This window comes from Littorina saxatilis, linkage group LG8, assembly GCF_037325665.1.
Source record: "Littorina saxatilis isolate snail1 linkage group LG8, US_GU_Lsax_2.0, whole genome shotgun sequence".
NCBI classification, from domain to species: Eukaryota; Metazoa; Mollusca; class Gastropoda; order Littorinimorpha; family Littorinidae; genus Littorina; species Littorina saxatilis.
This window is the reverse complement of record NC_090252.1, coordinates 38,306,646-38,319,383: the sequence shown is the minus strand read 5'-3', so window position 1 is coordinate 38,319,383 and position 12,738 is coordinate 38,306,646. Positions and strand designations below refer to the sequence as shown.

The 12,738-nt window shown below is 43.0% G+C and overlaps 1 protein-coding gene across 3 annotated transcripts in view; it reads right to left on the bottom strand.

Annotated features, from left to right (window-relative positions):
* Positions 1-1,345: 1,345 nt before the first annotated feature.
* LOC138973462 (uncharacterized) overlaps positions 1,346-12,738 on the bottom strand; it is a 20,202-nt gene continuing 8,809 nt past the window's right edge. Inside the window, exons 3-9 of one of the 3 annotated variants that reach the window (XM_070346177.1) lie at positions 10,906-11,253; positions 9,993-10,123; positions 8,552-8,825; positions 6,334-6,591; positions 5,115-5,147; positions 2,823-2,945; positions 1,346-2,046 (exon numbers count right to left, since the gene is read on the bottom strand). In XM_070346177.1, the coding sequence (XP_070202278.1) occupies positions 1,394-2,046; positions 2,823-2,945; positions 5,115-5,147; positions 6,334-6,591; positions 8,552-8,825; positions 9,993-10,123; positions 10,906-11,253 (1,820 nt within the window). In that variant the 3' untranslated portion in view covers positions 1,346-1,393. The remainder of the gene's footprint in view (positions 2,047-2,822; positions 2,946-5,114; positions 5,148-6,333; positions 6,592-8,551; positions 8,826-9,992; positions 10,124-10,905; positions 11,254-12,738) is intronic. The other 2 variants (XM_070346179.1, XM_070346178.1) reach the window with 2 other exon arrangements.

Genomic DNA, 12,738 nt, shown 5'->3' with positions numbered 1-12,738 from the left:
GTAATGGCCTCTTTCAACCCGTAAGGGGCCCCACAACATGTGGCAGACTGACCAATCAGTCCACCAAAGCGATTCGTTCCCAAGTCATGCCTTCATCGAAGATTGCTTGACCAAACCTTTTCAGCGCCTCAGTGAAACAGACGAATGTATGTGCTGAAGCGGGAAAAGTGTAGCAGACGACAGGCGGATGGACTGAGATATCATGACTCACAGCCATATAGTTCGATCGTTTCTGGAATCTACAAATACATATAGTTTGTGTTAGCATGTGTAATCAAACACCATACAGAATAAAGTTATTCGACATTGATACTCTTTGTCATAACAAGAAGACTACTACCCCCCCCTCCCCCCTTTCAAGTGTTCTTCCGTACGCTTTTTATTATCGTCTGCCGAGGCGAGGTCGGCCGCCAGCGCCGCGTGACCCCAGAAATTGCATACACTGCTCCGACACACACTACATCAGTCACAGGAGGTTGCGTCGATCGGCAGAAGTATCCTATTTCAAGGTGCATGTTTCACAATCTTCTGTTTCGCCTGTGCACTGAGTGGTACTGGCAACAGTAGAAAGTGTAAACAACACAGCAAACGAAGACTTGCAACCCGGCATTAGTCGGGAACATTCTCACTTTTCTCTGCAGCCGACTACACAAAGTAAATCGAATCAAGTCGAAAGCAGCCAATCTCTCTCTTGAAATAGTGATATTCCAAATGAACCATGCATTATTTTGGATCTGGATCAAGTAGCAAATAGTTGTGAAGTTAAAACAAACGAAGAGGACAGCTTCCTCACTTCCCCTCTGCATAACTATAACTATGAAATTGCTATCAGACAAAGGCCATCTTTCCATTGCCTCCTGTTTGAAAAACAGTGTTACTCATGGAAAAGCAAATATAGTATGGATACATTCAGGCAAAGTTTGGGACTTGACAAAAATGCTGTCTCGTGCCTAACATGTCATTCACACCTGTCAAAAGGGGCAATGCATGCAAGTTTTCATAGAAATAACACTTGATCCTATTCCAGAGGTTCTCAAATGTCTCACATTTTCTGAGAAAAAAAGTTAATTCAAGTTGCAAACTTCAGATTTGTGAGCGTGGCAGTGTTTTGCACACACACATACACTTGCACACACACACACACACACACACACACACACACACACACACACATACACACACACACACACACACGCATACATACACACACGCACACACACACACACACACATCCTCCCACCCACCCACCTCAACACACACACATACACACACACATACATACATACACACATACACACACACATACACACACACAATCAAAAAACACCCCCACCCACCCACACACACACACATACCCTCCCCCCTTCCCGCACACACATGCACAATCAAACATTCAGTAGTTGTTCACGGGATGAAGATAGAGACTCGTTCCACCTAGGCAACGTCGCGGCCTGTCGGCACAACCATTTGGTCCTGTCATGGTGACTGCTTCTTCCCTTACCGTCATGTTACCCTCCATTGTACCCCTAGCGTTCCCAAACACACCGGTAGGTGAGGAATGCACAAAGGCAGGATTCAAAACGACGAGAGGCTGGCAATGATCCGCTTTGTTGGAACGTTGGCTGCTATTGTTGGTGTTGATGTTGTTGGTTGTGGTGATAGCGGCGGAGGTGGTAATGCTTCTGTCGTTGTTACTGCCGTTGGTGGTGGTGTTGGTGGTGGAATTCTTTCTGTTGTCCTTGTTGTTGTTCATGTTTCTGCCGTTGTTGTTGTCATTGGTGGTGGTGTTGATGGTGGCGACAGCGGTGGTAGCAGTAGTAATGCTTCTAATGCTATTACTTCCGTTGTTGTTGGTGGTGGTGTTCATTTTGTTGTCTTTGCTGTTGTTGTTTGTTCTGCCGATGGTGTTGCTGTTGTCGTAGCTGTTGTTCATGCGGGCACAGTCGAGGGTGAACAGTGAACACTTGTTGCGGAGACCGTCCACATCTTCGTACACGTGAAGGTCTTCTTCGCCTTCCTGCCGCGTGTTTCGCAAGTTTCGTGATCCTGGGTGAGACAGACACAAAGAAAGGCGTTGACTGGTGCTTAAAACAAAGATTGTTATGTTGAGTATGTCTGAAACAATAACGTTCTTAATTCAATACAGATAAATACAGTACAACGTGTAGATTCAAATTTTCTTCTGCCTGTGTTTGTCTGAAAATACCAAAACATGCGCACATGCACTCTCGCATTCACACACCGACACATATCGACAATTACACAGACACACATACACAGACACAGATACGCACGCACCCACGCACCCCCCCCCCCCCCACACGCACGCACACACACACACACGCACACACACACACACAAACACGCGTATGTACCGTTTCGCTCTCTCTGTCTGCCTGTATGTCTGTCTGTCTGCCTGCCCCCCCCCCCCCCTCTCTGTCTGTCTGTCCGTGTCTTTCTGTCTGTCTGTGTTTGTCTGTCTGTCTGTCTGTCTGTCTGCCTGCCCCCCCCCTCTCTGTCTGTCTGTCCGTGTCTTTCTGTCTGTCTGTGTTTGTCTGTCTGTCTGTCTGTCTTTCTGTCTGGGTCTTTCTGTCTGTGTGTCTGTCTTTCTGTCTGTCTGTCTATATGTGTGTCTGTCTATATGTGTGTCTGTCTGTGTGTCTGTCTGTGTGTCTGTCTGTCTGTCTCTCTCTCTCTCTCTCTCTCTCTCTCTCTCTCTCTCTCTCTCTCTCTCTCTCTCTCTCTCTCTCTCTCTCTCTCATATGTACATATGTTTGCCTGAACGTGACTTTGTCGCGTATGTAGCATTACTTGGAACTCACTGTGACATGAAGGCAAACGGCCTCGCCTGGCAGTGACCAAGAGAAGTACAAGCAGAGAGACGATGATCACGCCGAGCACCACCATGGCCCCTGTCATCGCCCACAGTCTGGTTGTCATGTAACCTGAAAAGGGCACCATCACGTCGATCGTGAAACCAAAAAGGGTACCATCACGTAGATCGTGAAACCAAAAAGGGTACCATCACGTAGATCGTGAAACCAAAAAGGGTACCATCACGTAGATCGTGAAACCAAAAAGGGTACCATCACGTAGATCGTGAAACCAAAAAGGGTACCATCACGTAGATCGTGAAACCAAAAAGGGTACCATCACGTAGATCGTGAAACCATAAAGGGTACCATCACGTAGATCGTGAAACTAAAAAAGGGTACCATCACGTAGATCGTGAAACCATAAAGGGTACCATCACGTAGATCGTGAAACCAAAAAGGGTACCATCACGTAGATCGTGAAACCAAAAAGGGGTACCATCACGTAGATCGTGAAACCAAAAAGGGTACCATCACGTAGATCGTGAAATCAAAAAGGGTACTATATCACGTAGATCGTGACACCAAAAAGGGTACCATATCACGTAGATCGAAAAACAAAAAAGGGTACCATCACGTAGATCGTGAAATCAAAAGGGGTACCATCACGTAGATCGTGAAATCAAAAAGGGTACCATCACGTAGATCGTGAAACTAAAAAGGGTACCATCACGTAGATCGTGAAACCAGAAAGGGTACCATCACGTAGATCGTGAAACCTAAAAGGGTACCATCACGTAGATCGTGAAACCAAAAAGGGTACCATCGCGTAGATCGTGAAACCATAAAGGGTATCATCACGTAGATCGTGAAATCAAAAAGGGTACCATCACGTAGATCGTGAAACCAAAAAGGGTACCATCACGTAGATCGTGAAACCAAAAAGGGTACCATCACGTAGATCGTGAAACCAAAAAAGGGGTACCAACACGTAGATCGTGAAACCAAAAAGGGTACCATATCACGTAGATCGTGAAACCAAAAAAGGGTACCATCACGTAAATCGTGAAACCAAAAAGGGTACCATCACGTAGATTGTGAAACCAAAAAGGGTACCATCACGTAGATCGTGAAACCAAAAAGGGGTACCGTCATGTAGATCGTGAAACCAAAAAGGGTACCATCACGTAGATCGTGAAACCAAAAAGGGTACCATATCACGTAGATCGTGAAACCAAAAAGGGTACCATCACGTAGATCGAAAAACAAAAAAGGGTACCATCACGTAGATCGAAAAACAAAAAAGGGTACCATCACGTAGATCGTGAAACCAAAAAGGGTATCATCACGTAGATCGTGAAATCAAAAAAGGGGTACCGTCATGTAGATCGTGAAACCAAAAAGGGTACCATCACGTAGATCGTGAAACCAAAAAGGGTACCATCACGTAGATCGTGAAACCAAAAAGGGTACCATCACGTAGATCGTGAAACCAAAAAGGGTACCATCACGTAGATCGTGAAACCAAAAAGGGTACCATATCACGTAGATCGTGAAACCAAAAAGGGTACCATATCACGTAGATCCTGAAACCAAACTGTAAGTAAATGACTGAAATGAAAGAGCTTGCAACAGTTTACTTCGACTGCTGAGATTTTCAGCGTTTACCGATACTCCATTCCCCGCTTTCACCTTGCTTCTATGTATAAACAAAGTTCTCAAATATTGATCAGCATTTGTTCCTTGCACACAATGACGTTCTACTGATAGAGGGAGAGAGAAAGAAGGAGAGAAAGAAGGAGAGAAAGAGAGAGAGAGAGAGACAGAGAGAGAGAGAGAGAGAGAGAGAGAGAGAGAAAGACAGAGAGACACAGAGACAGAGACAGAGAGACAGACACAGAGACAGACACAGAGACAGACAGACAGACAGACAGACAGACAGACAGACAGACAGACAGACAGACAGACAGACAGACAGACAGACAGGCAGGCAGGCAGACAGACAAGAGACAGAGACAGAAGAATGATTGATTTTCGGACATTGGTGTCTCCAGTTTGTCGTTTCCTAGCTAAAAAAAAAATAATTAAAATATGTACATATGTTCAATTAAAATCTAGAATGTAATTTTTTCTTCTGATTCGTATTGAACAATAATACGTTGTGACATACACGGAGCCCCACTTATTCTTTTAAAAGCACTGTCTTCCCATAAAGCCTGTAAAGTAAAGGGACATAATCCTGTTCTTTCTTGATGTATTTTCAGTGACCACATTTTTTTCACAGACTTATTTTCTACTTGCCTGATTCCGAAGGTGAGGCTGTCGTTTCGGCATCTGTCGGACAGACCAAAAATAATTATTTGTTTTTTTAATTAGTCAGCTGTAAATCACATCTGAGGCAGGTTAAAACAGACTTGCTCATGTCAGACCGATGCCTATCATGGGATTTGTTATGTATATGATGTCATGCATACTAAAGCAGATTGTTTTTTTTTTTTTTTTTGGTTGGTTTGGGAATAGCTGGCTTGTTTTGGCTTGTTTTGGCTGATGCTCATGGTTGTTGGTTGGTTGTGTGGTGAATATATTCTGAACTCAAATGTGTTGTTGTTCTTGTGTTCAAAAGAGCGTCGTGCCTTGACACCCTGCTAATCAATCTACACATTCTTGACAACTTACAAAGACATCATTTTTAATGTACTTTAAGCCACACTCATTCTCATGACAATAGTTAGGTTCTCCGTTTCATATCTGGACAGGCATTTGATGAGAATATCTCTTCAGATATATTCTTCTTATTCTTCTGCGTTCGTGGGCTGAAACTCCCACGTACATTTCGTGTTTTTGCACGAGTGGATGTTTACGTGTTTGACCGTTTTTACCCCGCCATTTAGGCAGCCATACGCCGCTTTCGGAGGAAGCATGCTGGGTATTTTCGTGTTTCTATAACCCACCGAACTCTGACACGGATTGCAGGGTCTTTTCCGTGCGCATTTGGTCTTGTGCTTGCGTGTACACACGAAGGGGGATAAGCCACTAGCAGGTCTGCACATAAGTTGACCTGGGAGATCGGACAAATCTCCACTTTAACCCACCAGGCGCGGCCGGGATTCGAACTTACGACCTTCCGCTTTGGAGGCCGGCGTCTTACCACCCAGCCATTGCGCCCGTCAACTTCAGATATCGAAAATCAAGCACTTGCTGTGGTGAACTGCAACTTTGGAAAATGTCCACTGTGCACAAAGAGGACCCAGGCTGTCCATTGTGTGTATGTGACCAAGTGGAGGGATGGTCTTATGTCCCCTGTAAAAGCCTGGCAGGATATGACACGGCAAGAAAAGGTGCGCCTCATATCGCTACTGAAGCATATATACAGTCTTCAAATGAATAGGAACATTTTTATAAAAAGAACAACAACTGACCTTTTCTCGTCTTATATCGCTAATGAAGCATAATAATATTATGCAGTCTCACACTGAATAGGACATTCCTGAAAATAAAAACGAGCAACAATTAAACTGACCTGGCTCGCGTTGACCTGTCGCAGATCCAATCCATTCAAGACCACAGGTTGCGGATTTGGCATCCTGCTTCATGGACACGGCTTTGTCGGTAGGAAAGAGTAGTTGTTGGACTCCATATTCCCCTGTTGCTATGATGGTGTCCCCTAGCAACCAGAGCAGTCTTCCAGGAGGTGAACCCAGGAAGTTAGAGAAGCAGGAACAATTTCTGGAAATGTTGTCAGGTTGCGGACAGTGACGGTTTGGCACAGAAGGGGTACCTGGCAACACGAATGACATTAATTTTATACGAACTTAGCTTCAACATTCCTGGGGAAATACCTTACTGCCCGTACCTACCAGTCATGAGAAAATATGATTTTAGTCAAGCCGTTGTTGGTATATGTGAGATATATGAAGGTAATAATGTATATTATTTGTATACATGTGCATGTTAGTTAGTTAGTTAGCTATTGCTTTTCGGGTCCAGCGGACCATAATAGGCCAAATCAGGACCCCACATGTGCATGTGCAGTTGTGAGTTAAAACAAAAAGAATATAATGAGATATACGATCTGACTCAAGCCATTTGAAATATTGAGAAGAAATACGTAATGTTGATAGGGGAAATTTGATATCACTCAAGCAATTTAAAATATGAGTAAAACACTTGTTCATTTTGATGTGTACTTCGCTATGACTCAAGGCAGTGAAACATACAGAACAAACCTGAGTTCGACATGAGAACTATGATATGACTCTTGCCATTCAACCATACAGATAATAAATGGGAGCCTGACGGAAACACAAACTGAGAGAGAATACAAGGTAGACAGATACACCTTGACAAAAGACAAGATATAGGCATTGACTCAAACCAACCAACCAATCACGCTAGAAAGCAACTAAACAACCAAATAAACTGAAGTTTTCAAAATGTCTCCACATCTTGGAAGCATATGGTGATCTAGCCAATCAGTCAAATACCCAGTGATCAACCAAACAATCAAGCAACTAACCATCCAACCACCCACTTACCCAAACAACCACCTGACCAATTAATGAACAATCGCTTACACTCCCATCCACTAAATGAAGTATAATTACAACCAAATGTTAAACCAAATATTAAACAACACATTCAACCCTATATTAAACCAAATATCAAAACAAATCGAACATAAAAGTAAACCAAATATCAAACCAAGCAAGTATCAAACCAAACCAAATTAAACGAGAAAAAACCACCCCAAAAAACCCAATGTATCCAGCAATGCAGACCAAACAACAAACCAAATAAAAAACCAAAGGCCAAGTCTGATAATGATCATACCAAAAGTCTAACCAATGTTTAAAAAAAACCAAGTGTTGACCTTTAACGGGTCAATGCGTCGCCGCGTGGTGACACGGTTGTGGAACATGGATACCGCCCCTGGGTCTGCTCAAACAGTTGACCCGTGTCCGTCCCGGGCCGGATTCCAAACCCCACAATTCCAAGCTACTCACCAAATGTCAGCTCAATTGAACCCAGAGTACCAGAGATACAAGTCTAATCCGAAGACAGACAGACAGACAGACAGACAGGCAGAGCGATTCCTATACACCGCCATTTGAGATTAAACATGAGCGATTTGCAACAAGACTTAGTTAACCGACACCTCTCTGATAATTTAGAATGTACGTGTGGAGCATGCCCGGAAGATTCTGAACATTTCTTATTACACTGTCCAAAATTTAAAGAACATAGAACCATTTTATTCAATAGTCTGCCAACACACGTTCTGGACTGCAAAACACTCTTGTTTGGAAATACTGATTTAACTATATCTTTGAACACGAAAATATTCTCTGTTGTACAAGACTATGTTATGTTAACTAATCGCTTCGGCTGATATTATATTAACTGTGCAATTGATGTAGCCAGGCATTCTCTCCCTCCCTCTCTCTCTCTCCCTCTCCCTCTCCCTCTCTCTCTCTCTCTCTCTCTCTCTCTCTCTCTCTCTCTCTCTCTCTCTCTCTTTACCCTATTTGTATAAAATATAATTAAAGATTATCAAGATAAGTGTTGAAGCTATTACTTGTTCGCCATGTTTTGCTATCTGAATGTGTATTGATTATAAGTTCAAGAACGTGTCCATAAGCAATCTGCTTGTTAACGTTCTCAATGTTGTTATTGTTTGAAACGTGTGTATGAGAATTTGAATAAACACGCTTAAACCAAAGGCGGCTTAACACACTTACTAATGTTCAATTCCTCCACAAACGTTTCCACGGCATGAACAGGCTCACGCTTGGCGCTGGAGACGTTGTACCCACAATGGTCAGTCGGGTAGATATTCTCCATACCCGTGTACACGATGACGCGGAAGGAGTAGTTACCCGGGGTAGACGAGAGAGGGGTGGAGAAGGCGAATTGTCCACGATAGTATGACAAGTTGTTGGTGCGGTTCACAAACTCCTCGAGAAGGCTGAATACTCTGCGACCCTCGAACACCGGTCTATGTGCCAATGTTCCCTGAAATCCATAGCAAAAAAAAACAAAACACTTTTTGTTTTAACAAGCGGCGAAGCTGTTGTTGTTGTTGTTGTTGTTGTTGTTGTTGTTGTTGTTGTTGTTGTTGTTGTTGTTGTTGTTGTTGTTGTTGTTGTTGTTGTTGTTGTTGTTGTTGTTGTTGTTGTTGTTGTTGTTGTTGTTGTTGTTGTTGTTGTTGTTGTAAGTTTAAATGTGCATAGTGTACCTCTGTGTGCGATCTGTTTGCGATTTCACACATATCCAGAGCTGAACTAACCACACACACACACACACACACACACACACACACACACACACACACACACACACACACACACACACACACACACACACTGAAAAAAGGTGTGTAACAATCTATGTGTAATGTGTTTTGCTGAAAACGAAAACGCTGTTGTTGTTGTTGTTGTTGTTGTTGTTGTTGTCGTTGTTGTTGTTGTTGTTGTTGTTGTTGTTGTTGTTGTTGTTGTTGTTTTAATTTCATTTGTTGTTTTTGTTTGAAAGTAAATGTGTCGTTTTCTGTAACACCATACACTCCATAAAGTTATCTTTCTTGTTTTTGATTTTGGAACTTATCTGTGTTGGATGTCTGTATGTATTTGACAGTCGATACATCATTCACTCTACACGTTCACACACATCATAACGTCTATTCTATGGACTGGTATTTTTGTTGTTTCTTGTGTTTCATTATTGTGGTAATTTATTGATTCATTCACCTATTTCATTCACTTATTCATTCGACAGTTCATGCATTTATTTTGTCCATCATTACTCCTCTCCCAGCTCTCTCTCCCTCCCTCCTTTTTTTTCCAACAACATATAAAACTTGTCGAGGTACCTTCCTCAGAGAGTTCAAACCACACTGTGTGTTTTAACGCAATAATCTGAATTACCGACATATGTGTGGCTTGACCTTATGCTATCCTTCAGATGTTATTATGAGGAGAGAAAAATCAAAATATCGCATACAAGGAAAAAAATCGCAAAAACCTAGAGGAAAAATCACACAAGTTTCACCAACAAGGAATGCATGTACGCAAATTAGCACAACAAAGAAACACAAGCCTGATAACCATAACTTCAAAACCACAAATGAACATGCAGCTTATAATTGAACAAGTTGTGGTGATACAGATAGTGACGTCATACCTTTCTGTGCAATGTTGCAGAAAAGGAGTAGTGTTGTGTGCTAGAGTACGCCTGGCTGACGTCACACCTCACAATGGCCGACCAGTTGCTGTGGCTGATGTCTACTTGACATCCTTCTACTTGGGCTGGTTCTGCGCAGACATGATAAACAGATACACAAGTCATATGTTTAAATACGCATGCACGCCCGAACTAACGCACTTACGCACTCACACACTCACACACGCTGTCTCTGTCTGTCTGTCTGTCTGTCTGTCTGTCTGTCTGTCTGTCTGTCTGTCTGTCTGTCTGTCTGTCTGTCTGTCTGTCTCTCTCTCTCTCTCTCTCTCTCTCTCTCTCTCTCTCTCTCTCTCTCTCTCTCTCTCTCTCTCTCTCTCTCTCTCTCTCTCTCTCTCTGTCGGGTGACGCTTAGTATTTGCGTATAATTTGTAACGTGTAAATATTTATATGTTGTTTTTCTCTTCCTTTTTCTACGTGAATGTCCGTGTAAATATGAGATTAGAGCAGTCCCCTCTCTGGGTGAGGGCTTTCTGAACATTTCTCTTCGTATTGCTTATGCCACAACCCTCGAAAAATACATTTTTATTTGATTTGATTTGATCTGATTTGATCTTTCCTTCTCTCTGTCTCACTCTTTCTCTGTCATTGTCTGAATTTCCGTCTATGCCTTATATTCTCTCTCTCTCTCTCTCTCTCTCTCTCTCTCTCTCTCTCTCTCTCTCTCTCTCTCTCTCTCTCTCTCTCTCTCTCTGTCTCTCTCTGTCTCTCTCTGTTTCTCTCTGTCTCTCTCTCTCTGTCTCTCTCTCTCTTTCTCTCTCTCTCACTCTCTCTCTCTCTCTCTCTCTCTCTCTCTCTCTCCGTTTCTCCCTCTTTTAACTACTCAACCACACACACGAATTGCATCTCCGCTCACCGACAACATCCAGCTCACAGCTATCACTCTCTGTCGTCCCGTTGTGCGTGTAAGTACACTCAAGCGTCCCTGCCATTGTCCTATTAACCCTGGGAATCAAGGCGTAGAGATGACGCGGCGTCCATGTAGTCTGATTATCACACGTCATAGGTCCAGTGGTTCCACCACCAAGCTCGGGAGTACACTTCATAAAACGGGTGACATTTTCACAATTTGCAATGTTGATCGTGTGTCCTGTCTTGGGGGTGAGAGTGAGACTGATGTGGCTTGGTGAGTGATGTTGTGATATGCAGTCGACTATGACGTCGCTGTGTTCTTTGGCGGCGTGGCAGTTGGCCATTTTGACAGCTGCAACCAGAATGAACGAAATGAAAAATGAGAGCTACAAAATGACAAGAAAATATTCAAGAAAAAAAACCTCACAAAAAACACCGAAGAGAAAGAGGCAATTTTTAACACAATTAAAGAAAGAAAAGGAGATATAAGGCAGAAAAGAGGAAGAGAGAAATAAGATACAAGATACAAGATACAAGATATTTATTCACCAATTTTGCAAAAGGATTTCATCTTGGCACGGCACGGTAAAAATAAAATAAAAACCAACCAGACACATATGCAGACACACATCACCATGCATGCATACATACGTACATTACACTGTCATGCACACACAGACACAACTCACACACACACACACACACACACACACACACACACACACACACACACACACACACACACACACACAGACACACACACACACAATTATTTACATTCTCACACATAACCAGCCACATATCTACATCACAAATTCACATCGTCGCCTTGTAAACGTAAAAACCATATCAGTTTAAAAGGGGTGCCAGTAATATCAATACAACATTAGTGAATACTAGAACAATACCTAAAATTAAAAAGTAAGTAGTACATGTAATTATTATCATTTAGTCAGATCATCACATAAAATTATATAATCATGATCTAGACAGTTTAAAACAACAGTATTAACAGACTATCACAGATCTACTCAAGCACCTGAACTTAGAGTCGCATTGCACAAAACTACTACCATCACAGAACTACTCCAGCACCTAAAAAATAAGGACCATTCCACATTGCACATATTTCCACTATCACAAGTTATGAGAACAGTAATGGAATGCAGTGAAAGGACTAAGTAACAAAAGAACCCCCCCCCCCCCCCCAATCCTATAACTACAGTATATTACAACGTCTTCACTACAGGAGTTGTCAGTACAGCATGGGGGATGAAGCTAGAGCGAAAGCGACTAGTTCTGGCTTTCAAAGCTCTGTAGCGCCTACCAGATGGAAGAGACTCGAAGAAGTGGTTTGCCGGGTGGGAGGGGTCGCGAACAATCTTTCCTGCTTTTCGACCTGAGCGCAACTCAAAGATAGAGGCAACGGAAGGGAAGTCACAGCCCGCGATTTTGGAGGCTGTCCGCACAATGCTCTCCAGTAGCTGTTTCTCTTTCTCAGTTGTGCTGCCATACCAGACCGTGATAGAAAAACACAGGGTGCTCTCAACGACTGCGCGATAGAACTGCGCCATGATTTGCTGTGACATACGGAACTTGCGCAACTGTCTCAGGAAGTGCAGCCGCTGCTGGCACTTCTTAATGATGGACGTGGTGTTCCCGTCCCATTTCAGGTCTTCAGAGATCAGTGTGCCGAGAAATTTGAATGAAGAGACCTGTTCTACAGCTTCCCCATTTATTTCAAGGGGCAAGATGGGGTCTTTCTTTCGTCGAGGGTCGATAACGACTTCTTTTGTTTTAAGAACGTTTAGCTCGAGATCATTTTCAGAGCACCACT